General features: G+C 35.6%; 1 protein-coding gene across 14 annotated transcripts in view; it reads left to right on the top strand.

The window, feature by feature from the left end:
• Positions 1-27751, top strand: part of PPIP5K2 (diphosphoinositol pentakisphosphate kinase 2) — a 51866-nt gene that overhangs the window by 5881 nt on the left and 18234 nt on the right. For 7 of the 14 annotated variants that reach the window (XM_033006529.2, XM_033006527.2, XM_033006524.2 and 4 more), the window contains exons 2-19: positions 5600-6000; positions 7522-7717; positions 8470-8560; positions 9439-9524; positions 10890-11044; positions 11450-11551; positions 12676-12837; positions 13970-14091; positions 15622-15723; positions 16277-16363; positions 17290-17365; positions 17451-17560; positions 18627-18712; positions 19379-19504; positions 19617-19738; positions 22352-22534; positions 25036-25177; positions 26249-26472. In XM_033006529.2, coding sequence (XP_032862420.1) covers positions 5857-6000; positions 7522-7717; positions 8470-8560; positions 9439-9524; positions 10890-11044; positions 11450-11551; positions 12676-12837; positions 13970-14091; positions 15622-15723; positions 16277-16363; positions 17290-17365; positions 17451-17560; positions 18627-18712; positions 19379-19504; positions 19617-19738; positions 22352-22534; positions 25036-25177; positions 26249-26472 — 2316 coding nt within the window. In that variant the 5' untranslated portion in view covers positions 5600-5856. Of the gene's footprint in view, positions 1-5599; positions 6176-6455; positions 6497-7521; positions 7718-8469; positions 8561-9438; positions 9525-10889; positions 11045-11449; positions 11552-12675; positions 12838-13969; positions 14092-15621; positions 15724-16276; positions 16364-17289; positions 17366-17450; positions 17561-18626; positions 18713-19378; positions 19505-19616; positions 19739-22351; positions 22535-25035; positions 25178-26248; positions 26473-27751 lie in introns of those variants that run through there. The other 7 variants (XM_033006528.2, XM_033006526.2, XM_033006523.2 and 4 more) reach the window with 3 other exon arrangements.

Raw genomic sequence — 27751 nt, 5'->3', positions numbered from 1 at the left:
CAGGTGACGTAGTTCCTGTAATGCCGTGTAGTGTAGCCTCTTTAATTTCATCTTTGTCCTTTACCACATTTTTTAGCCTATTTCTTGTCTGTATCAGCACAATTCCTGGCCTTGTGTTACTGAGCAGAGCTGTGTTACAGAAGGTGATTAACTTCTTAAGGCTGTTGTTGAAGTTTGTATTTGATGAGGACAGCTAAAGGCTTTTCTCAGTTTGATGTTTCTTAATAAGCCGGTTATACCACTGGACGTTGTAAATTCCAGTAATTATTTCATACCTTTATATACCTTTTTTTTTTCTATTGTTTCATTTGGTTTGTTGTTTTTTTGTTGTTGTTGTTGTTGTGCACAAAGTATTATCAGGCTAAAACTGTAATATTTTTGTGGTTGAGGGATATTGGGATAGAGGTGTTCTACATTCTACATCGGTTTTTTAGGTTTAGTCCATCTCAGTAATGGGCTGACAGCTGCTCCTCACCACGTCACAGGATGTGTGGTAGAACAGATCAATGTTTGTGTGTAAATATTAATGTTTTGTGTTACTGACTACATGACACAGCAGACATTGAATATTTAAGTAAATTGGAAAGGATAGTCATCTTTTGCTGTGTAAGGTACAGCAATAAGCAAGTCATGTATGGTTTGCCCACAGGGTTGTCTTCAGCAGCTTCAGTGTCTTGACATCCTTTACCTTTTTTTTTTGCCTTTTGTCTGTCCTGTCTCCTTTCTCTTCCTGGTCATCTGCCAGACCTGAGGAAATGTTGTTCTTGAGCATGGGCCTTGTTAGTAGTTCTAGAATCTCACATTTAAATCCAAAGTAATACCAAGTTTCTTTGAATCATCTGTAGAAAGGTGTTACACATCCATGCAGAGCACTCAGGATTGCAGTTGCTGCTGTCAGCTCTCTGACTGTGCTGGTTCTTCCTGTCTCCCCACTGCTTCTCCCTTGCCCCTTCCCCATGCTTTCTGCTCCACCAGCAACCCAACAAACTGGCTGTCTTAAGTGCTTTGTTACACCATAAATCCTGTGGCAGAATTTCAATTTTAAAACGGGTAAAATGCCTCAGCAGGAATGAGGTAAACATTTTTGCTGTTAATTGTACTGTTAATGAAAATGTTAGGTATAGCAGTTTTAGCAGGAAGGTCTTCAAAGCTTTTTGTCATCTCACTGAGACTACCTGAAAAATTGCTATTAAAATCATTTGGGAAGCTGGTAATAGACACAGTTTGAATATGCCTACAGTGATAAGAACTGGAACATAGAAAAGCAATATGGAAGGAGGGTGCAGGGGAGTGGGCTGTTTTGTTATTGTTATGTGTATATATGTATAGAATCAGATGAGCACCACTTACACTTCTTGTACAGTTACCTGTTCATTTCCACAATGTAAATGTCACAAAGTTTTTGTAGTTGTTTTGTTACAATGGCATTTCCTAAAGTTGTTTTCCTGGGTGGTTCATGATTTAGAAATGTTTTATAGCTGTTTAATATATCAACTGTTGTTGTTGTTTGGTTGGTTTTTTTCCTTGAGATAATAGATGAGAAGCATTTTTATTCTAGTTTGTTTCCATTAGTTTCCACTAGAATGCAGTAGAGGCAGCGTATGTTTATTCTTCTGATAGCTGCAGCAACACAGAAGAAAACCTGGTGAAATGCTCTGTCTAGACAGGAGTCATATATATTTTTATCAGTATTTGGAACATGGCAGGTAAAATTTTGAGCCCCTTTTACATGACTGTTCAGACCACTGTTGCTATGTTGAATTGTTTTGTTGCTGACAGTTACTAGAATGCTAATCTTTATGGTCTAAGTAAATACGGGAATCACGAGGGGCTGGGTTCCTGAGCAGCTGAAACATGTGGAATGGGGATGGGAAAACTGTTTGTGGAAATTTCTGTTAAAACTTACTGAGGACTATGTTTTAGTTTATTCTTTTAGAATATATTTGTGGTAGTGGAGAAATACTCTGTTAGGGAAAAAAGTCTATAGTGCACCACTGGAGTGAACACTAGACTTTGAATGCTTAGCATACTACCCAAAACTGTGGTTTAAATACAGCTCTATTCGTATGTTAATGATAAGTTTATCTATGTGTAATTTTATCTATTTAGAATATTATTTTGTATACCTTCCACTAGTAAGTGATAATATCAATTTAACTTAAGGATTTTAACTTTTCTTTTGCAGTGCACTATTTTAGTGTCATCTGAATTATTAAGGAAAAACTGATATGAGTTTATTTTAATATGAGAATGTAAAATTGGCAGATTTACTGTTTTCTTTAAACTTTTTTTTTTTTTTTCTTGGCCAAGACGTATTGTGTAGTGGTCATGAATAGGAAGTTTTAGGACAGGTGGAATGAACAGGCCATACATTTAGTTGAAAGTCCTTTTAAGAAACAACACGGTTAGTTAAATTGTGTTTTTCAAAATTAGCAGAGATTTTTTTTACCTGTAAACTGTAAAACAGAAGCCTTGTGTAACAGCTGAGGTTTGAAGGGAACATAGTCTAATTAATTTTACCTGGAAAGGTCATTGTACGGTAGGAGATTGTTGCCTGGATATTCTTGATGCTGTCTCTTTAGTAATGGGTCAGTATTCCAACACAAAGCTTTGGGTTTTGTCTTGCTTACATTGTAATCTTTCATGGCTGAGGCAGTGCATGTAATCTTGTAATCTTCATTGTGTGATGAGACTTACGCTCATGCACCAAGTATGAGAGGATCTAACATAGACCATCTCTGCCTCTGTATTGCTGCAGCTGCTCACTTCTTCATACAGAAAATGGTACTGGGGAGACTCTTCCCTGCTTCAGGGGCAGCAAGATGAAATTTTGCATAGGGCACGGTGTGTGAGAAGTTTCTCCGATCAGCATTGACAGTACTTCTAGGACAAGAAGACAGCTCCCTCTTCTTGATCTGCCGTTTATTTTGGTGTACAGCTTGAACCACATTTTTATCCAAGCATGGTCTTACTGGATAATTTGTGTCAGATAGCTGTAGATGCTTTTAGGAGACTTGTATAAGTTGTTCACTGTAGTTGCAATCACTTACTCTCATGTTCCTCTTTCTGTGTCTATTTTCTTGGACTCTTTATTGCACATACCACAAGGAAGAAGAGGATTCCTCAGATTTTATAGTAGCCAAAGCATTTGGAGGGAAAGAATTTTTATTGCCATCTCTGAAAGCATTTATTCGAAAAAAGAAATCATTTATTCATTATATGCTGACTCAAGTTATGCTAATGACAGTACCTTACAGCATCTGCTGTCTGGGAGATAAACTGGTAACCATCATCAGTCAGAATGCCAATTTATATGCAATTCAGTGAGTCCATGCAGTAGTTTACAAGCCTGAAAATTGTCAATATCTTTTCTTTATCCTGTGTCTTTGGCCTTATTTTTACAAAATGTCTGAAAACTCTGGGACCCAGAGACAATAGCATGGAGTGGCAGTCTAGTAATTCATCTACCTTCAGATGGGTGAACAATATAATAAATCTTGCAGAAAATAATCTGTTAACTCCAGGCAGATTATGTGACTATTCAAAGTCTGTTTTCTGCAATTGAAGCTCCGCTTGACAGGTCTACTTGCCACCAATAACACTATCCAGATTCTTGAGTTAGGAAGGTAGAAAACCAGTAATTTTGAGACAGGTTTGGTAGATATAATGTGACAAACTTAATGCTCTTTGTGTCATATGTAGACAAATACATTGTGCTTTCCTTTCAGTCTTTATTTGTATGGTTTCTACTTGCTTTGAGAAGTGACCACTTTGGGTTACAGAGACTCAGGTAGTGCCAGAGATCCTCATGAAATAACTAGTCATTGATCGCACACAAATTTCACAATTTCTTCTGCTCTCACAAAGTGCACTGTAGGAATAGATAGGGTGAAGAAGCTTAAAAAACCTCTTCTGACTACCTACTGCTTATCTGCCTCAAGTGGTTGCTTTTTCTTCTCTATGAGAAAACCTGGGGTTTTAAAAGCCGTTAAAACACTTGTTTCCAATTTACCAAATCTGGGTAGTGGGAGGGGAAGCTGATAAAAGAGGAACAGTTAAACTTTATTTTCAGACTCTACCAGTTTTTTGGGGTCTTTTGTGTTTCAAAATTCTTTATTAGTTGCCAATATATATTTGCAATAACCTCTGCTTTTCTGAAGCTTGCTCAAAATAGGATTTGTAAAGCTCGCTTTCTTCACCCTGACATAGACAGGGTTGATTTATCTCAATACCTAATTTCTAACTCTTGTGGGCAGAAGATGAATTAGATGTTTGAAATTTCATTTTGTTCTTGTTGCTTGAAGGACAAATGGCTGCAGTTTCATGTTCTAAGGGAAAGTAATTTTTCATTAGTGGCATTGATGGAGAGCTGATACATAACAAATAAGTTTAAGAAATGAATCTTTTTAATCCTCTGCTGTCACTCCAGACGTGTCTGTTGTTCAGACCTCAGCTTCAGCTTCTGGATCTGAAACAACTGTATTGTTTACCCATGCATAACCTATTGCTCTCTGATTTAGGACAGATTATTTCTGGGTAACTTTTGCTCTGTTTACCATCCTATTTCACGGGAAGCTGATCACCATTGGGAATTCACTATTGCTTCATTTCGTTGATAGAACAGCCAGTCTGTTTGACAGATATTTAAAGACAAATTCATTTCTGCTGAGACATCATTGTTGAGTGGTACTTACGTAATGATCTGACTAATAAACAGTTTAACCTAAACCATTTGATCAGATGAGCTTTTAAACAAGTAACTTATTATTAATTTTCTAAGTAGCAATAATAGATTATAATTCATAGTATAAAGTCATGCACAATTTACAGCAAGAACAGTTACCTAATTAAAACAACAGGAGACTGAGCTCTGAGTCTCTGTTTCTGTATACAAGTTATTTGGCCAAGATTTTATTTTCACATGACTGGTTAAAAGGGTACAATATGTGTTAAATTCACTGGTACATTAGTGCTTAGAACTACTTTTGACAGAAGGCAGTGCTGGGGTACATCTCTGTAAATGTTAATTCTTCATTGTGAAAATAAAGCAATGCTTTGCTGGAAGTAAACATCAGGCTGGAACATACATTCTGCTTTTACACTGAGGATTCACTCATTTTTTGAAAAAATAGGTTTATATTTAGTTCTAATGGAGTCTTTATAGATTTTATTAGCATTTTTGTCTGCCATTTGATCAGGAAACTTGGAAAAAAGCAGCTGATAACAGGGATGGTGAGTTAAATATCGCAAATATTGGAGAAGATTTTTGTTGTTTCATTTTTTGTATAGAAGATATACTCTGCACTTTACCCTTCTTAAGTTAGGAAAAAAAATGCATTCAACAGTTTTTACTTGCATGAGTTGTTGTCTATTTTTAAAATGTCTGCATCAGTAGTTTGAAAATACCTTGAAATTATTCCCCCCAGCTCTTAACATACATGTAGAGTGTGGACTGTGTGTTGTATGCACTGTTCTATTTCTGATGCTTTGCTCAGAAGTAAATGTTCAGACACTTTTTCTAAATGAGAAGGCGTTATTTCTATGTGCCTTTATCATGTGTGTTTTTTCTTTTTGTTGTTTGTTTGGATATTTCTTTTAGGATAAAAAGTTTTATCATCTCAGGGAAGCAATAGCCTGCTGTGTGGGTTTCTTGGAGCAGCAACTTGAATCAATAATGAGCAGATGATACGAGTTAAACAGTGTCTGGTAGACAACATCATCGCAGTGGCAACACCACGCAAGCAACATCAAAGAGCAGGGGACTTCTGTGTTCCTGTGTCAGCGGGAAACATGCCCAGTATCTCAGCTGCCAAAGTGGCTGCAGTTTCTACATAGATCTCTGTAGATCTTGTAACCATGTCTGTGAGCGCAACAGAGAATGATCCTCCTAGATTCTTCGTCGGTGGAGAAGATGGAGAAGAATTATTGGATTCAGCCAGAACTACAGATTATGAGCACTTTTATGACCATGGGGAAGAAGAGGAGGAAGAATATGACTCTGTATGTACTGCAGGGACATGTGTGTACTATTCTGTATGATCTCTAGCATAAGTTTACTTTGAAATGGCATTAGGTCTCAGAAGTCTAATACTGAAATGGTGTTCTGAATTGGGAAATTGTTCATATTCAGACAGTGATCTGTCAGTTGTATCTGGAAATGCAGCACACTTGTTAAGTAAGTATACCTTGAACTTTGAAGTAAATGTGCTCAACCTTAATACAGAGTTTTAGGGCAGCTGAAGTTGATGTACCAGCTTTGCAGACTTGGTGTGGATTCTGGGAATGAACTTGATGATATAAGCCTTCATTTTATTTACTTGGATAATTAGTATCAAAAAATAATCAAGAGTTTTCTTTTGTGTGTGTGTTGTCAGCTGCTGCAGAATTAACTTTTGATTTTTCAGTTTGAACAGACTCAATGTTTCTTTTTTCATCTTACTGTTGTTTTCTTTAAGATCAGACATGTTTTCATTCTTCTTCCTTGTCTTGGCATACAGTAAGTGCATGCTAAATTGATCTTAAGTTATATCTTAGTTTATTATCCTTGCACAGTGTTCTGAATTGTATTTTAGCACTGTACTTAATAATTTTTAGTTTAAGACAAACTCTTAATTTTATCATGCATTAGTCATCATGTCATATTTCTAGCTGTATTTTGCTGTTCTTTTACTCTGTAGCATTTTGCTTTAGGTAATAGATTAAATTTTCATTGATTACAAGCATGTGCAAGGAGGTATTAATAAAACACTTCATGATTAAAAGTAGCTTCGAATGTAGAGAAGTAGAGCAAAATTAGCAGCTCAGACAGCTCAATTCAGTCAGTGTGTTTTAGCAAGGGAAGGTGGTTGGTTATGTTTTAAAAGAACAGTAAATTGAAATAAACGTTTGTTCTGGGGTGGCTTTGTTTTTAAACAGAGGAGTAGGTTGGCTGTTGTTGCACTTAGGAATACCACTGGGGGAAAGACATTTTAAAGGCTTATAACATAAAAGAAAATATAGAGAAAAAAAGTGAAACTGTCCATTGAAAAATAGCTCAGAAATCTAGAATAGTATTTTCTGGTTTACTAGTTTTCCCTTTCATAATTCACTTGTAATTTTAGATAATAAGATGAGAAGCCTTGTGACTACTAAGTAAACATAGAAAAATTAAATAGTTTAAAAAGGAATTGCTACTTAATTTCTGAGTAAGCCATAAGTATGATTTCATTCAGATTTCACATTTCTCACTTAGATTTTGATCCCATGTATTTGTTCCTAATAGAATATTCAAAAAAAGTAGTGTAGAGCGTAGTGTAGAGCTATTGAACAGTTTCATTTTTTGAGACATTTTTCATAAGGATGCAATGCAGTGTTCTGTCATGCTGCATTTTGTTACTGATAGCAATTTACGTGATTAAAAACTTAAGTTAAAGGTAGTATGTGAATTTTAACAGAAAATATCTGCTCTAGTATTGTACTGCTAAAACCCTGTTGTGTTCTGAGAAAACCTAAAAATAATCACTTTTTCCCCCTCCTCTTCAGCCACCAGAAAGACAAATCGCAGTTGGGATTTGTTCAATGGCTAAGAAATCCAAGTCCAAACCAATGAAGGAAATTCTTGAACGCCTCTCCATGTTTAAGTACATAACTGTGGTAATATTTGAAGAGGATGTTATTTTGAATGAGCCAGTAGAAAACTGGCCTTTATGTGACTGTCTCATTTCTTTTCATTCTAAAGGTAAATCTTTTAATACCATAAATATTTTTGACATCTAAATACTTTAACCATTTGGGGGGGTCTTTTTATTTCTTTTGTCTTGTAGTTTTATTGGATTTCCCTAGGAAGCAATTAATTTGTCTTGTTTATATATTGTTTATTGTGTTGTATTATATTGTTTATATAATACAACTGACTTTGAGAATACGGGCTTTTATAATATACTGTTTTCATTGCTTGAGAAAGTCCAGTCTGACATGGTATTTAAAATAACTATTCCATGGATAAATATTTGTGGAGCCAGTGGAAACGGTGATCTAATGCTTACATGGTCCAATAACTGTGAAAGCATGCTACTTTCTCAGTGGCAGTGTTGTGTCTCTGGCCACTTGGTCATGTATCCTTGCTAATATCTAAGGCTTTTTGTGAAGCTGGGTAGTGAACCAAAGATGAGTAGACTGAAGCTAAAAATCATATTTTAAGGCAGAGTCAATAAAAGCCTTTGTTCTGGCCCTGTGGAAGTGGAGGGCATGTGAAGTGCAGGGAAGGGAATTGGGGACAGGACTACTGCTTTTGGCAGCCTATACTGAAATTAAGCTGTAGTTTCATGATTGTCTTGAGCTCGCATTTACGTATATCTATAGTTGAGGGAGGATCTTCCCATTTAAGCCATGTTTCTGGTTGTACTCTAAAGCTTGAATATAAAGGTTCTAAACTATTTACTGGTGTTGTATCTTGTAGTTTTAATTTATTTGCCTTAATAAATATTTTAGGATTTCCACTTGATAAAGCAGTTGCTTATGCAAAACTCAGGAATCCATTCATAATCAATGACTTGAATATGCAGTATCACATACAAGACAGGTAAGTAACACTAATTACCTATGAACCGCAAACTGCTTTTCAGTTGGAGACTATGAAAATCTGTTGTTATTGCATAGCAAGAGTTCCAGTGTATTGTATGATAGTCTGAATAAAATTACAGTGAATGCTATGTTTTATTAATGTATGCATAGATTTCTGGGGTATCTCTTTAGGTGTGTTTTTTCTTTTACTGCTTTTATATTGATATGTCTGAAGATTTACCAAGGTAGACATTTGGTGATACATTTGTCTGAAGCTTAGCAAATATAATAGTTTAAACTATGAAATTATATATAGCATAGGTATGTATAGCAACTGTACAACCTGCTATAATTTTAGAATTCATGTGACTTACTAAAGGTCCTTTTTTCTGTTTAGTATACACTTAACAGAAGTTGTTGATAGTCAAAGATCATGTAGTTATTCAAAGTGAATTTTCTTTTGGAGCTTCGATCATGCATAGCAAATATTAGCAGACCGGTAGTGAGCAAAATACATAAACATTGGAACATTCTGAACAGTGACCAGACTTGATAATTTGGATGCTTTCATTTGCTGTCCTGTATAAACTTTTTCAACCCTTCCTGTTAATAATCGCCTTTAACAAGAGAATTGTTCTATGTAAATTGCTGTTACACTGCCAGAGTGAAGAGGGCAGAACTGACATAGAAAATTACATTTCTATTGATACTGGTGAGATCACTGCAAAGGTACAGCTGTGTCAGTGCCCTTTAAAACATTATATTAATAAGTAGAATATTATATATGTAAAAAAAAAAAAAAAGTATGTACTTTTCTCCTCCCTTACTTATGGACTGTAAAATACAAGTATTGACAGGATTTGCTGTCTTACTGTGCAACTTTTGTTCTTTTTCTAGGAGAGAAGTGTATGGTATTCTTAAAGCTGAAGGCATTTTACTTCCTCGCTATGCAGTTCTGAATCGTGATCCAAACAATCCCCAAGGTAAAAATGGGTTACTTAAATATCAAGCATTGGCATCTTGTTGTTTTCACTGGAGAAGAGTACATAAATAGCGGAAAGCTAAATTTCAGTTGCTTGACAATTAATTCATTTGTGCAGAGGTTGATTTCTTCTCCAGTGTTTAAAGTATTATGGCTTAACTGATACTGCCTGTAGGGGCAATGTGTGAAACAGGAGAGGCGTTGAGGCAGTGTAAGCACTGTTCAGCAATAACTAAGACAGCAAGACTCTTTTGGTCACAGCTGCTGTGAAGAAAATTAACTCCATCTCAGTCAAAAACAGTACAAGTGTGCATCTGAAAGGCATGGTGCTGAAGCCTGGAGTTACAGTCCTTTTACAACCATCATAGAACAACTAGAATATAAGGACCTCCAGACTCAAACTGAGATTCTAATATGTCACCAAATGGAGCAGCATTCATGATGTTACATTACCCACAATAGTTAGTAATTTTACTTAGGAAATTAATACTGACAGAAACAAGTCTGGCTACTGAATACTTTCCCTTCTAAGTAAAAGTGACCATATAAGGGAAATCTAGTCCAGACAGATCTGCAGATTATATACTCTGAATATAAATTGGAATAAATTTTTTTCTGTACGTGAAAACAGACTTAACAGCTTTTTTTACTAAAATGAAAGCTTACAGCAGTGACGGGAGATTGCAGTGACAGGTCAAGACACAAGAATAAGAGATAAGAAGAAAATTGAAATATTACTGTAGTGTAGATCTTAAGAGGTGGGGATTTTTAAGTTAAAATGTCTGCATAATCTAAGGGGAAAAGGACTTACTTATGCTACAAAATTGAAATAAAAGCTGCTGCATGCAGCCAACCAGCAGTGAAGAGATTCCTGATACCTGATTCCAGAGGACCTAATCCTCTATGCAAGGTGCATCAATCACACTGTATGAGACAGTACTCAGCCTATTAGAAGTACTGTTGCATCTGGCACCACATCATGTTCACTGTCCATATGCCATCCCCCTAATATTTCAGAGAAAGGCACTGAAGAAAGAAACAAACAGCCCACCCCCTGTCTTCAAAACATTTCCAAATAGATAGCACCCATGTAAGTTTATGCATCCATAGGAGATGATTTTCTGTCTGACACCGAGGGAATCAACAGAAATCCTGGAACACAGTATTAAAGTAACATAAGATAGACGTGGTACAGCAGACGTGTTCAGCGCATAATCATCAGGTCTTTGTGCAGTCAATAACAAATCAGTGAACCAAAAATGTAATACAGTCTTTATATTTCAACCTACAAAATTACCCCAAATCTGTAATCATTTAATTCCATCAATATATTATTACATCTCTGTTACTTGCACTGTTTCTTCAGAATGCAACTTGATTGAAGGAGAAGATCATGTGGAAGTGAATGGAGAAATTTTCCAAAAACCTTTTGTAGAAAAGCCAGTTAGTGCTGAGGACCACAATGTTTACATTTATTATCCAACATCTGCTGGTGGTGGAAGCCAGAGGCTCTTTCGAAAGGTGAGGGTATTGCACAAAAGATAGTGAAAAGTTGTAGATATCTGAGAGAATTTCAGAGTAATTATATCTTATCTGTATGTTATCTGGGACTTGTTTTGTCATGTCCTGCTCATATAGGAGTAGTGGCAGATCGAGAAATTCTTTTCAGGAGAACATGTAGTTTGAACGAAGACCCTTGTTCCTTGCAGTAGATTGTTAGCCACTCCAGATCCTTACAGGTAAAGGAAGCATACGCTATTAGTGCACTTTCAGAATCTTATAAAAATCTTTCGGGAATCATCAAAACCTACTTGCTTCATTTGGTACAGGAAGTGTTTTCTCAGTACAAATGTGTTATTTTAAGGAGTTTTAAAGCTTCTCAGGTGGTAACCTATGAGTTTATTAATAGAAAAATACTAATTTCAGATTGGCAGCAGAAGCAGTGTTTATTCCCCCGAAAGCAGCGTGAGAAAAACAGGCTCCTATATTTATGAGGAATTCATGCCTACAGATGGCACTGATGTGAAGGTATGACAACAGCACCTTCTTATTTATATTTAGAACAATCAAGTGCTCCAAGAGATTGTCAGTTTTAAAGATGAAAGTATATCTTTGTGTCAAGGATTAATTCTAATGAAGTTTTGATACAGTTCATAAATAAAGAACATGATTCTTATTCTAGCTAAACACAGTACTTCTAATGGAGAACAGCTTTGCTCTTCAGACAGTTATACTGTGCAACACTTTGCAATAGGTTAACCTGAGTTTATGGATATATGTGTAAGAGGTTTACAAACTGTTTCCAAAAATAAAAGTTTCTTGCAACCTGAAGAGATGCAGATGACTTGAGGAGTGGGCACTATTTTGGCTACTGGTTATAGTGTAGTCATCAAATCAAAATTGATTTTCTTCAAGTAATGAGACTGTCAGCTTTATATTAGGCAGCTTCATCCAACTTGCCCTCTTGCCTGTATTGACTAAATTGGCAGTATTTGCAATCATCTGGTTTAGTTGAATACTTTTTTTATCAAAGCTTAGCATTTAGTTCTTAAAGTGACGGTAGCCCATTTTTGAGATCCACTAACAAGTCTCTTCTAGCATATCCCCCAATCCTTTCAGTGAGCATCAAAACTGCAGCAGAACAGATAGCACAGTCATTCTATTAAGCCCCTGCCTTGTCATGATAAATCTGGGCAAATCTTTGCTTTGCTAAGTCCTCCCTAAAATATGAAAATATTTTTTAATTAAGAGAATCATTTAGTCCTGCAGCCAGATTCCCTTATTCAAATAAACTGAAATAATTCTCAAATCAATCTGCTTTCCAAGTTCTGCAGATGTTTTGGAGAGCAAAACTATTATTTACCTCTGTACCACCATAATCGAGAAACTAATTTTTATTAATCAAGTTTTATAATTACTATTTTTCTTTAGCTGTGCTCCATCTGTTTTCTCCTCTTGTTTTATCCTAGGTTGTCAGTAAATGATGGGTGTTCTCTGAAGACAGAGAATGCCATTGAGGAAGGTACTTTAGAGTGACATTTTCAATGCAGCTGGTATCTTTCAAAGTCTCACATTTGAGATAAATTTGGCAAAATGTATGCATATGGGTAATTTAATTACACTGAATCAAGAGTTCCTGTTTTTCAATAAAGGTGTACACAGTAGGTCCAGACTATGCTCATGCTGAAGCCCGGAAGTCTCCAGCTCTGGATGGCAAGGTAGAACGAGACAGTGAAGGAAAAGAAGTGAGGTATCCAGTAATCCTGAATGCAAGAGAGAAGTTAATTGCTTGGAAAGTATGCCTTGCCTTTAAAGTAAGCTGATTACTTTTCTATCTGATGAAACGTTTAGTGTTAATTAATTGTTTATTGCATGAAACTTCCGTAGAGTTTACTTCACAGAGCCAGCAGTGATAATTGCTGCAGAACTCATAGGAAAGTGAAAACCTAAGCTTTCACATCTGTATCTTTTTTTTTTTACTCTAGAAGAATTCTTCCTTTAATGGTTTGCGAAGTTCTGGATGTGTTTCTTACATTGCCTAAGTTTCCTGAATTCATAATTTGCTATCGTGGTTTGCTAGTCCACGGTGTGTCTGTTCTATGAGTAATACGTACAAACATTTTGTAGTGGTTTTAAAGTTAGCAAAACACAATTTCAGTAGTTAATTTTTAGTAACTTTTGTTACCAAGCATTTGCATGGAGCCCAATTAAATAATACTATGGTTCTGACGTGACTAGGTCCTTATTTGAAGTGTTTGATAGTTTCCATTTTTATATAGTTTTAAGATTCCTGTGTTCAAAACTTCATTCAATCTCTTACCCTTCTTTCACCTATCTTATTAAAAGGCTGTCTTTCAGTCTGTCTCATTACCTGTGGGTAACTATGATGGCATTCTGGAGCCTGTAGGATGTGAACCTCTATCACCTAGCAAAGTGGCATTTAAGATCTAAAAAAGTTATTTGTTGAAATAGCATCTAGTATCCTGTGCTAATAATGTCAATATTCTGTCAATATCAAAACTATCCTCTCAAATTTAAATTTGGACAAAAATGTTTTTATCAATATTTTGTCATTTCTTGCCTGCCACCCTTAAAAAAATATATGTAGGGGGAAACCACTGTCAGAATGGGGAATTTGTAGGCTCGTCATTGCTTATGCAAGGTTAAGTTTGTGCACATGTGAACTTGACCTTCAACACTGAGAGTACTAGGGATATGTAGGAAAGGTAAAATCAAGTTGGGGATATAAAGTTAAAAATAGGAAGATGTTTGTATGACGTGAGTGAACCTAACATGGAACTGGCAAAAGGTATTAAGTATAAAATCTGCCATATTTTTGTCATGTTTTCAGATTAATACTGTGTTAAAATACAAGGTTTATTTAGAATAAGGAATCCTAAGGAAGGTGATCTTTTGATCTGTTTGAACTTTTATTCTTAAAAACAGCAAACAGTTTGTGGCTTTGATTTGCTGCGTGCTAATGGACAGTCCTATGTCTGTGATGTGAATGGCTTCAGTTTTGTGAAAAACTCCATGAAATACTATGATGACTGTGCTAAGATACTAGGGTAAGAGTTTACTTTTCTATTTCAGAAGTTTTGCCTGTTCACTCTGTATGTGACTGTAGTTTATGTACTACTTATTCCTTATTCCTAAATTAATTATTTAAAATTAAATATCACATAAAATAAGCAATTAAGTAATAAAATACTTTAAATTGATCCTAAATCAATAATTAAATCCTAAATAAATTCTGCATTCCTAGAATCATCCAAAATATCTGAGTCTGAGTGTTTTGTGAACACTTTAACCAAACTGTATTTTGGAAGCTGGATTTTAAGTTCTTAAAGCTAGTTGAGATATTTTTGGAAGTAGAGAAGCACCACTAGATGGTTATGCTTGCTGCTGTTTGGTATGTGCCCAAATTAATGTACACTGTTCTTGATCTGAAGCTGGTGTATACTTGTATATTTCTGGATTTCATACTGGTAAATCCAAACTGATGTCCTATCAAGGTGTTTTCTGTCATAACATCTTCTCTCTGCTACTGGGAGTAAAAAAAGGTATAACAAGGTATCATACAGAATTGGGTAGTGAACTCTATGCCAATGAAATATTGTCCTCAAAGTAGGCTGATCCCATTTTGGCCAGTTAAACTAGCTTTTCAGTAATACTACACTGATAAGATAGAGTGTGACTTTGTGCATTATCAAATGGTCTGTGATCTTGTTAAATAGAGGAAGAACGAAGATGAAATCCCAGATGAGAACTAAACCAAAATCCCAGATAACAACTGTAGTCCTGTTTTAGGCCACTTTTTGAGTTAAAATTCTCAGACCCATTTTAATTTATTTTTACTGAAATTGTTGTAGCTGTTGAATTCTCTGAAAAAAAGTTATCTTGTAATTTTTTCCTTACACTTTATTCCTTAAGGTAATACATTGCAATGTTAAGTAACAGCAGATTTTTTTCAAGCTTTTTATAGATTAAATTTTGGCTGACACTACTTCAAGATGCACAGGTTTTTTCCTCAATGTTACTGCTTCTTGTGTAGATATTAATCTGAATTTTAGAATATTTTGATGAAATACTTTGGAAACAGAACATTAGCAAGATTTAGTAACATTCTGTAGGTGGGGACAGTGTTACCATTTCAGTTATGACCAGAGACTTCACCTATTTTTCCAATTCTATCACAGAAACCTTTGAGAAATTACCACTAAAGGTATCAGTTGCATTTTGATGATAATAGCTTGCTGATTGCCAGAGAGTTTCAGTTAGGCAATGGAATCAGGTATCTCATCATATCCAAGGAACTCTTTTAGAAATTGGAGTTCAAAAGCTGAGGTTACAAATATGGGGCCGTTAGGCTAATGTTGTCCCTGTAGCAGTTGTAGTAGCTTTAAATTGTTGTTTAAGTAGGTTTTTATTACACAATTAAAATAAAAATATGCATCTAGAGATGACTGCTAGTACTCTAAAATCACATTGATAAAAATGCATGTATTTATTAACTATTTGGTTTGGAATTTGTATGTGTTGTATAAGCTGTGTTTTAAACTTTGTGGGTTTTTTTTTCTTTTTAACCTCTTTTTTAGAAATATCATAATGAGAGAACTTGCTCCCCAGTTTCAGATACCATGGTCGATTCCTTTGGAAGCTGAAGACATCCCTATTGTGCCAACAACCTCTGGAACAATGTAAGAACATAGTAGCTACACCAGAATCAAGCAAACTCCTAATGTAACTTTTGTGTGAATTTCTTTTTCTCTTCACAAGGTGTGCCCACTTTGTCCTGTGAGCGCTTGTTTTGTGTGATGAAAACAAGGAAGGAATCACAATTACTATGCCAGCAATCAGTTTCTGGCCCTTAGTCAGGCTGAGTATAGAACAGCAGATTTTCAAGTGTAGCATCTTTTATGCATAGCTTCCTTCACTGCTAATCATTGTTCCAGCACCAGCTTAATATGTCCAGCTTCTAATAAACATGCTCTCTCATTTAATGAACCTCAAAATTATTGTTTTAAAAACTACTTAAAATAGATTTTCTGTAGTTACCTAAGTCTTAAAATCATTGTTTATATTTTATATCATACATCATTTTCAGTTAACCTTATCTTCTTGCATATCCTTCCATCACTTCTGTAGTTACATCAGATAACTACAACTTTGTCAATTGTCTTGATTCATGGTGGTTTTAATAAAAGACCCTCATATATGGAATTGTGAAATATAACTCTCTTGAAATTTTAGGATGGAACTTAGATGTGTTATAGCTGTAATACGCCATGGGGACCGAACTCCAAAACAAAAAATGAAAATGGAAGTAAAACATCAGAAGTAAGTAGAATCTTGGTAAAAATTAGTTTGGATGCCTTAGGGCAGGGTTCACATCTTGGGGATGTGGAAGCAAAGAGTTGAGCAGGAATTGCATCATACAACTTGTTTTTTGTTTTGTTTTCTTTTCTTTTAAATCTAACTGATGTTGCAGCTAATTAACAAGTATGCACCTCTCTTTCTAACAGGACTGTCAAATTACTTTTTCAGACTTCCTTCATCACATGCTCTGCCTTGTGAACAGTCCTGCTTGATTTTAATGAAAATGTATTGTCTCTACAGATGTCTTTATGCGAAATAATGCAGCAGAGAATATTTCTGGTTCACCAATATTACTGTGACTTCTGCCTTTCTCTTTTTATCATAACTGTTCTTGTGTGAGCTGTCATCTTACAGCATCTTTTACTTTTGTCAAAGTTTGATGACTCTGAATTTCTGGCAGATACCATCTTCATGTTAGCATTCATAAAGTTACATAATTGGCCTGGAACATGGTGCAATTTCAGTAAAAAGTAATTATTTGTTTTTGGACTAGATTCCTGCATTCAGAGATACTGAATACAGAGATGCTGTAAAAGTGTAGGACTACACATTTGGTATTTTTGGTCCCTACTTCTGTTCAGGATCATTCTTGAAGATTAAGAAATGACATACCTGTATATTTGAGTATTGTGTCATTAGATACATAGAATATCTTCCCTTTTTTTTTTTTTAACACATTTTTAGTTCTCTTATTTCTTTAATGTGTTGAAGACTTGATTGGGAAGTGGGATTTGAATAAATACTGGTTTGACCTCTGTAGCGCAGGTTTTAACATGCTTTTCAAATAGTATAAAGCTGCTAATTTCAGACTGCTTTAAGAGCCACTTGTTCAATAAATATTTTAACTTATTTTCTTCAGTTTTAAATCAATATTCTTTCTCTTAAAGATTTTTTGATCTCTTTGAAAAATGTGATGGATATAAATCTGGAAAACTAAAACTGAAAAAACCAAAACAGTTGCAGGCAAGTTTGTCTTTACTTTCTTACTGTGGTATTTTATAGGTAGAAAATTACTTATTTAAGTAAATCCTATGTTTCCTTTCTTTAGGAAGTGCTTGATATAGCAAGGCAACTCCTTGTAGAACTTGGGCAAAACAATGACTCTGAAATTGAAGAAAGTAAAGCAAAACTTGAACAGCTAAAGACTGTATTAGAAATGTAAGTGCCTAATTTTCAGGCTTCATAGCAACCAAGTATCTTCTATTTTGACCTGTTTGACTTGTTATTGCTTGGATTGCAATGGTTATCAAATATGATATATTAATTCAAGCACCAGAGCTGTCAAGAGAAAGGATGTCATATTTGACGTTATGGGGGAGTACAGGACCATCTCTCTGTTTTGTCTCCTTTTTAATTGAACTTATTGCTTTATCTAGTGTCTCAGTGTACTTTCTACATGAAAAAGTTTCTTTCTTTGATCTCAAATTTTATCTTCTTGCATGTTTTTAAAATGACAGTATTTGAGTGTAGGATCTGCTTCTTGCAGTATGTGACAATAATGAAGTCTGATGGAGCCAGTAGAAACTTCACCATGTGTACTGTCTACTTACAGAAAGCTTAGAGAATTCCAAATAAATAAGACTTTGTATATATTAAGCCTGAAATGTTTAATAATTTAAAAAAACAAAAACAAAAAAAAAAAGGCAAAAAACCAAACCAAACCAAAAAAACCCAAGACATCAATGTTCGTTAAAGATCTGGGGTCTCAGAACTCTAACTGGTAGTAGATAACTCTCTTTGCCCTGATTTTTTAAAAATTAGTTATTATTTAAATTCATGATGATTGTTTGAAATACTGAGTTCTGTTTGCAGACTTAGTTGGCTAACAAAATAGTATCCATCTACATTGCCAGATCAGATTCTGGATACTGGTAGCCACTGTAGTTGTGGATCTGAATAGATACATTTCTTGTGCAATCTGCAAATGCTCTTTTTTTTTTTTTTTTTTAACTTCACTTTTGTATTCAGTGTTGTGGAAAAAAAAGTAGTAGGTAGTATTTTTAAATGTTTCATAAGAGAATGGTTGATATTTCTGTAGTCATTCTGTGCTTATTGAGTTAGGTTTATTCTAAGCACTTCTTCAATAAATGGTGGTCTAACACACAAATTAGTGACCACCATAGATTTATTATATCCTGTTACAGGAGCATAGCAGGTTTGGAGGAGAACATTTAAAATGTTTCTGTCCCTCTTTCCCACTCACTTTCCCTTGTTCCTACTTCAGGTATGGGCATTTTTCAGGCATAAATCGCAAAGTTCAGTTAACATATCTTCCTCATGGTTGCCCAAAGACTTCCAGTGAAGAGGAAGGTATTGTATTACTTTTGCACCTTATCACTTAATATCGCGTGTGGTTAAATAATCATGGACTAGTGGTATAACAAATGGTCTTGGTGTTAAAAAGGTAAATGTTTTACTGAATGAATGTTTGTATTGTTGGCAGATATTCAGTGTCTCTTAATCTGCTGAATCATACACCTAAAACTATGTAGTAAATTTGTATTCTAACACTGCTTTTTTTGTAACAGAAAGGTAGGGTGAAAATAAGCTTCAGTGTTTTGGGGCTGGGTGGAGAAAATCCCACTCAACATTTACTGCTATTTTAAAAACTTTTATAAGCTTTCCTGGTCCTTGACCCATAGTCATTGACTGAAATAACTGTAGGGTATTTAGCATTCAGTTTGTTTTAATTTTTGTGTTTCAACTTACTTTTTCCTTCAGATTGCATGCTAGATACTTTCCATTTAAGTTTTCTCTGTAATTTAACTATGTCAGGTTTTTCTATTTAGGTGCCAACTTAGTTCTCCATTTCAATATTTTCTTAATATTAGAATGCTATTAAAGATTACTAATGTTGAAGAGGTCCTTTACTGAAGCCCTTCATAGTCCAAATATTTTTGTTCATTTGCCAAAAAAAATCCCCAAAATATTTAGAATATACTTCACTACTAAACTACTCTCTCTGTGTACAATTAGATAATAGAAGAAATGAGCCATCCCTGCTTCTGGTTCTAAAATGGGGAGGAGAATTGACCCCTGCAGGCAGGGTTCAAGCAGAGGAGCTTGGAAGGGCTTTCAGGTGTATGTATCCAGGTGGACAAGGTAAAAAAAAAATAAATTGCAATAATTTAAAAAAATGTGTTGAATGGCATAAGTCCATTTTGAAGATAATCAAGTACAAAATGAGTGTTTGAACAAAATGTTTGTTTGGTAGGAGATTATGCTGGATTCCCTGGATGTGGTTTACTTAGATTACATAGCACTTACCGACATGATCTCAAAATCTATGCTTCTGATGAGGGACGAGTTCAGATGACTGCAGCAGCTTTTGCAAAGGTACAATGCGAAATTGTATTTTCAATTTTTAAAATTCTGATGTTCTCGAATTTGTTTTTTCTTTTGAAGACTAGGGGAGATTGATGGTTTATTAGAGTCCACAATGTATAATGGAGCTGTGTTTTATAATAAATGTATTTTCAAAGAGTATTTAGTTCAGTGTGAAAAAGTATCCAAGCATTTGAAGCTCTTTTATCAGATGAAGGCAGGTTTTAGTTATGAAGCCCTAGCAATATACCTTAGTCCTTTCCAGTAGCAGCCTCCAAAATCACTGAATCATAGAATGGGTTGGGTTGGAAGGGACCTTAAAGATCATGTCTTTTTTGAAATAAATAGAAGTAGTTTCTTAAAGTTTTTACAGGAGACTTTTTACTTTGGGCTTGTCAAAATGGATACCTATTAAATTAGACATGGTAACAGTACTACATCTTGACACTTCATAGAAATACTATTTTACATGCATTTTTTGATGTGAAATTATAAAAACTTTGTGGTGATGTTTAAGAACCATCAACTTTTTTTTATTACAAACATGGATTTATAGAAGCTATTAATATAAAACATAGAATTCAGAACTTCCTACATCTGTAACGCTTGCCAAATTATTATTTTACCCATCTCCATGCTAGGCAAATTCCTCTTTTGCTTCTTTTCCCAAGTAGCCCTTTACACTTGTTATTAGTTTATTCACTTATTTCCTCATTTCAGTGATACGGATCTTTTAACTGTGTGAGAGGGCACAGACAGTTCAAGTGTTACATAAATACTTCTTAAGGGAATGAGCTTCAGTAATAATACATAGTGATAGAGAGGTTTCAAGGGATGTAGGTTTCTAGGGGCCTCAGTAGGTCATCTTGTCCAACTCAAGACAGCACAGAGCCAGTTTGGATGAGGTTGCTCAGAATCCTGTCTCGTTAAATTCTGAGTATTTCCAGGAACCAAGATTCTACAGCCTCTCCAGGTTTTTATTTCTACTCTTCATTTTCAGGTCTTGTCTCTGTTCCTCTCAACTAGCCCACCCCTGCTTCCACCTTCTGCTTATATGTTCCTTTTTCCATGCTGACTTTCTGCATGACTTTCCATATGTGAGAATGGACTGCTCTCGTACTTTGAGGAGATTGTCTTTGGAGATCATCTGGCTGTCCCAGGCACCTTTGTCCTTCAGGACACTCCTCCATAGGATTCCGTGAACAAGCTCAAGTCTGCTCATTTGAAGTCCAGGGCTCTAATGCAATTATTTGTATTGTTCACTTCTCCAAGGATCTGCCATAATACCAGGTTTCAGTTACCAAGACTGCTATTGACTTCCACCTTCCTGACACGTCTGAGTAACAGATCCAAGGGAGTGCCTCTGCTTGATAGTTCATCAGTAACCTCTGTCAGAGAATTGTTCTGGGTGTTTTCCAGAAGTCTGTATTGCTTGTCCCCTAACATACTGCCCATGCATGAGGTTCCAAGGGCTAATGGCACCCATGGAAAACAGGGCCTGCAATCAGGAGGTTTTCTCCAGTATGTTAAGAAGGCTTCATCTACTTCCCATTTTAAATCAGGTGGACTGTAGCAGGGGACCACCATGATGTTGCCCAGTGCGTATTTGTCCTCCAATTCTTACAAATAAGATCTCAACTTGCTTGTCACTGGCTTGAAAGCAAAGGTCCTGGTGTTCAAGCTAGTCCTTTATATAGAGCCAACTGCCTCCTTGCCTTCCTGGCCTCCAGAAGGCCCTATATCTAGCTATAGCAAAACTCCATTTGTGTGGACTATTCCACCACATCTCTGTAGTCTTAAAGTTAGTCTTAAAGTCTTAAAGAACTTGAAGTTCTGCAAGTGTTCATATTTCTTATCTCTTCTGTTTGTTTCCATGCTGCACATGTTGGTGCAGAAGTATTTCAGCCATCTGTCCTGCTTTCTCCTTGGTTAGCAGGCTTGAGGAGACACTGCCCCATTTCCTTCCTTATCTCAGAGTTCTTCTGTTGCCAGAAAAGTCACAAAAAAGTCACAGAAAAGTCTAGCCATCTCAATTTTGGAAGTCTCCATTCATCTCTTGTTCAACTGTAGCCTTTGATTGTCCTTCTGTGCCACACAGGGCTTGGGCTTTTGCCTCTGTGGGATCTCTTCAGAAACCCTGCCTATCTCCCATTTGTCCTCCCAGATGCTATTTGATTTGCTAACTCTTCTCATAGATACTATCTGGTGACTCAATGCTTGAAGCAGAGTATGTCCCCCACAAGTCAGGCTCCTGTTGCTCCCAGCCTCAGGGAAGAGGCCCTATGCACTCCTTGCAACCCAAGAACTGAACAGCTATGGCCTCCTAGGAGCAATGTTGGCACCACTGACATATTAGGGTCACTTCAGCTGGTGCTGGAGAACATGATCTATGACATGTCACCATCACTGTTGCACCAACTGTAGAAATCCTGCACACCAAGGCAGTGTTTTGGGGCTGTTCTTACACAAATATCTGCATTGTCTGCAAGTCCAGTTTGTCTAACACATAGGCAAGTGATACAATCTTGAATTAAAATTAGTCATTTTGAATTTAAATTAGTTTTAAGATACTCTTATAGTCTCATCTTTATCTGTTTGCCTGATTAACTATATTATTTGCTTCAGGGACTACTGGCCTTAGAGGGAGAACTGACTCCTATTCTTGTCCAGATGGTAAAAAGTGCTAATATGAATGGTCTATTGGACAGTGACAGCGATTCTTTAAGCAGCTGTCAGCATCGTGTTAAAGCAAGACTCCATGAAATTCTCCAGAGAGACAGAGAATTTACTGCTGATGACTACGATAAGGTTAGCATGTGATTAGTTTCCTATGAAATTAAATAAATAGCCACACAGATTCTTGTATAAAGTAACGAGCAGTGATTTTATATATTTATTTTGAAAAATGGTGTGCTTGGAAATAGTTTGAACTACAAAAGAAGCTGTATCAATTGTGATGCTAGGTATTTTGGACTGTCTTGCAATTTATCAGAATAGCTACAAACTTTGAAATAGGAGTAGATAGGGACCTTGTTCATAAATCTTTTTCACTTTTCCGTTAAAATTATTTTAATTATTCAAGACATTAAACTGTGTTTTTTACACTTTCTGTTATCTTTACTTTGACAATGTGTGGTATTACAAAATGTATTGCCCGCCTACTGCGTTTTTTTAAATACTTAATCTGCCACAAGGCCTGGGTTTTTTTAAATTGTAAGAATACGAAGATGCTGAAAACCAGTAGAATGCTTTCTAATCAGCGAAAGGAAATGTCTCATTAACATGCTAAATTAGTACATATTAGTATAGTTTATGCTGACTTGGTACAGAACACACATGATTATTCCTGGTTTTAAATATAAGTAATGTTTGTTATTGTTAAGAAACTTCTTTCTCTTTCAGTTGCCCTTGCTCTGACTTCTATAACAGCTAAATATAAGTCCTCAAATGAGGTTTAAGCTTAAACTGGTATTTTCTAAAAGGTACTGAGAGCAAATTATTGAAAAACAGTTTCACTACCCTGCATATATACTCTATGTGGATTTGTTTAAACTTATAGATTAAAAGTATCATCCAAACCACTGCCAGGAGTGGATTCAGCTGTACTTCAAAAAAGTGAGAGGGTACAAGATCGCAAGGATTTATTTTTTTTTTCCCCTCTCTTTTTGCTATATAGATATAAAGGGATTTGAACTGTGGCTGGAACTAGTAGAGCACACTCTTCTAAAACAGTCACTGAAAGTAGCTAACCTTTGGGATTATAAAGTGATAATAACATGGGGGAGAATGTATTTGGTTTTTTAACTTGAAATTTGGGAAAACGACATTTTTTTTTTTTTTTTCCTCTGCCAGAGGAAATTGCCTATTGATTTACTTGGTCATAATAGGGAGATAGGAACTGCTTACTGTTAAATAGGGGGCAGAAGTTTTCCATATCCAAATTAACCTGTGTATTTGAGGAAACTGGGGAAAGTGCAAATATGTATGTGTGTTATGTATATAATTTATTTTTTAATGTCATTATTTGCTTACTTTGGATTATGCAAACTTTTCTGAAAAAATGAGACTAAGCCTCACTGACATGGATATTGACTGTATTATGATGGTGATTGAGAGACGGGACTCCGGATGGGTGTAAGTAAGAGGTCGAGAGTTCGGAGTTAAAATCAAAGCCAAAGTCAAAGTCGTGGCCGAAGTCGTTTATTGTCAACAATTCTTCTACAATTATACAGTCTCTAGCAGTACTTGTCAACATTTGATGTGTCATTATCCTCTGTCTGTAATACACCAGGCAACTCATTGGTTACAAGTTAGTTACTGCTCTCCTAAGCCTATTGTTTAATTAAATCTTACAAGCACAAACACAATGTCCTATACACTTTTAGCTCAAGGCAGAAAACTTTCCACTGTTTAAGAAATGGCCAGATGCTTTCTGTTAGCTGTAGCCATGCATGTTTTCTTCAGACAAAGCTCAGCATCCTTACCTTGTTTTTCTACATTTCTGTTTGCTGCCTCCAAGGCTTCTGGCCCACCAAGGTCAAGATGTCCTCATCATTCACTATCTGTACATCACTCTTAGTTCTTCTTCCCAGCTGTCCTGTTACAGTATTGTTTTAGTGACACTCATCTTGATGTTGATAATTTGTAGTTTCTACAATTTCTATAATTAAGTCAGCTCTGAAGAACAGATTGTATGTTCTTGACATATGTGCATTTAAAGGGTTTATTTTTGTTTCTGTTTGTGCGCTGCAGTCCTATAGAAAAAAACCTGAAACAGGAAGAGACAAACTTTTTTTCAGGTATCAGTTACTACTGCAAACCTGGTTCTTTCTTGCAGTTACGCTAAGGAGGGTCCTTTATAGAACAAAAATTGTGAGGCATGTAGCCAACTGATAACATTTCTTACAGAATTTTTTGTAAGCCTTTGAATACAATATTTACTTGAAAGGAAGTTATGGAAAGTTCCTAAGTACATACAAAGTTTTAAATATCTTTTCAATTTTTGTGTCTTGGTACAAAAAAGAGTTTTAGGAACTCCTGAATTGCTCACATTTACAGTATGGAATTAGTTGCCCTATGAATTTCTTGTCAACTTTGAATCAAGTACCTTCTACGTTTCAATACATTTTCTTTTCATAATGCCTCAAAGGGAGCAGATAATTGAGAAATGGTTTCAAAAATTAATACCAACCTGCTTGAATGCTTTTTCTCCAATACTTGTAATCTTTCATACATCCCATCTTATCTTCCCAGTTCCTTCAAATATAGTCAGCTTGTTTACATAATTTTGTGTTTATCTCATATTGCAGCTTACTCCATCTGGAAGCATCTCATTGATAAAATCAATGCAAGTTATTAAAAATCCTGTAAAGACATGTGATACGGTCTACTACTTGATCCAGAGCTTGACTTCTCAAATCAGGCAAAGAATGGAAGATCCAAAGTCTGCAGGTACTTAAACATTTTTGTAGTTGTATGTAGTTTCTCTTGTTTACATCTGAGAGAGAGAACTGTAGCATAGCTTTTCTTCATCAAATTAGTTTTTAGCAGAACTTTAATCAACAATGGGTTAGGGATTTTCACAGTTGAATTCCATATGCATAATTTAACATAAAATCAGGAGGAACACATGGTCATATTGCAGGTAGGGGCTGTTTGTGGTGTTCAGAAGTTCCTCAGATGTTTGCAGAAATTCTTAATTATTTGAAACTCAGCAGTCCACAGAAGTAATAGGAGAAGCAGATGGTACTAAAGCTAAGTTATGTAGGTACATTTTTATATTTCAGTATCTTTGCTGAAGATCTGTTGTTTGCTATGTGATATTTAGTAGCATGGTGTGGAATGATGCTCAGTATTGATGGTAGTGAACTAATGACCCAGGAAAACTAGAGCTGGAAGTCACCACAGTGCCTTTTTAATAATAGCTAAATACTAGAATACTCACTGTGAGCATTCTCTGCAGTTTTTAGTATACAAACAGCTTCAGTTCTGAGGTTGAGCAGTAAAAGTGTCTGCTGTACATAGTATCAGTGGTTTTTCTCATTTGGTCTAATCTTTTCTGGGATGGGGATAATCTGTCCTCTCTACCAGTCGCTTGGGTCTTGCTGTTGACACATGCAGGAGAGACAAATGGGATGTGTGGTCTGTTGTAGAATAGAAATGTTGTCTTGCTCCACTTCCTCCCTCCTAAAGTTTTCTTACAGTTTTTTTTTGTTGCCTTTTTTTATATATGATCTGTGTTGTAGGACATTTCATTTTTGGTGCTGTAGCTTTGATTAAAGGATCAGTGATGCATTTCTGCAGCAGAGCTTTCTATTATCTTGATGTAGCTATGTAGCTGTGATGCTTTCAGTGGTAAAATTAACCATAGGCACATCTGTTCCCTCTTCTTAGAAGTAATGCAGTTAACTTATTTCATCCTTTTTATCCCTCTGTATTCAACTGTTACTATCAGTTAATTAAAATTTCCTTTCTGTTACATGGATGATCTTGATCGCTTCTATGAAATATGTGTCTATCCAGATATTCAGCTGTACCACAGTGAAACACTAGAACTGATGCTGCGCAGGTGGGCCAAGCTGGAAAAAGACTTTAAAACAAAAAATGGAAGATATGATATTAGCAAAATTCCTGATATTTATGACTGCATAAAATATGACGTGCAGCACAATGGCTCCTTAAAATTAGAAAACACAATGGAATTATACAGGCTTTCAAAGGCTTTAGCTGACATTGTGATCCCTCAGGTAAGCATTTTCAGTTATTAAACAGAATAAATTGTAGAATAAACGCTTTTACAGATTTTGTGAAGATGTCTACTCTGTCTAGTTTGCAGTAATAGAAACCCTTAACATCACCTCTTGTTTTCCAGTAGCAAGTGATTTTTTTTTCTAGCAGTTTAAGATCTGAACATGTCTTCTTTCTTCACTGCAGTGTATTAAAATAAAATGGCTCATCTCAGCCATTCTTCATAGATTTTAATGGAGCCCCTGTCAATAGCTGTGTATTCTGAAATTGCATTTAATTGAATTCTTGCTGCTTTTAGAAATTCCATTTTCAGACTCTTTGCAAATTACACTGTTAATCCTGATCCATCTAATTTCACTTGTTTTAAGCAATTTAAATTTACAGAGACCTTTCTGCTGCTTTAGATACTAACATTTCATGATAAAAGTGTACACATGAAGTTTCATAGAATGTCAGATGAGAAGCAGACAAGTTAAGTTCCATATACTACAAGCTGTTAAACTCAGGTTAGCTCTGAAATGTTGTAGGCTGCAGGACATTAATTTGTTTTGTGATAACAGGACAGAACAGCTAAAGCTTTCCCCAAGTGTCCCTGCAGTTACATTGTACTGTTGCAAGATAGGTATTACCCATATTGTATGCAGCAAGAGAGAGAACTTCTTCCTCTCCCCACCTCTCAAACTCCCTGACAGCAAGTAAGACAAAAAGAGCAATGGTACTAAATACGTGTTGTGTTATGTGGGCCTGTTAATCTTGAATTTTGACTAGAATGTTAGAGAACATTATGTAAAAAAGAGGATGCATACTGAAGTAAGAAAAACAAAACTTACCAAGCTTACATGATGCAAAAGAAAAGTGCTTATGTTGCTTTCTAGGATAAACAGAAGATCCATCATAATGATGAAAGAACTTTCATATCATGTGCAGCACAGATCTTGAAGCTTCTGGAAGAGCAGATTTTTAAATATTGTAGATACTGTAAAAGATATAGTATTTTCCAGTTGTATTTAACTTCAATTTTCAGTGTTATCTGAGGTGAATATGAGATCTTCTGTGGAGTGGTTTACCCCAGAATAAGATAGGCATATTAAATAGGTAATGTACCTACATCACTTTATTCACTGTTTGAAAAAAAAAATACTTGAAATCAGGTGAGATGAAATGCATCATAGATGTCTAAATCCAGGGGAAGCTCTGAAGAGCTTCATCCTCCTAGAAGGTGAAACCACTTCTGTGGTCTAACTAGTGAATGAAAAACTCTTTAACTGTCAAATCAAA

Source organism: Tyto alba, unplaced genomic scaffold, assembly GCF_018691265.1.
Source record: "Tyto alba isolate M040663 unplaced genomic scaffold, T.alba_DEE_v4.0 Super-Scaffold_13, whole genome shotgun sequence".
NCBI lineage: Eukaryota > Metazoa > Chordata > Aves > Strigiformes > Tytonidae > Tyto > Tyto alba.
This window is presented reverse-complemented; position numbering and strand designations above follow the sequence as displayed.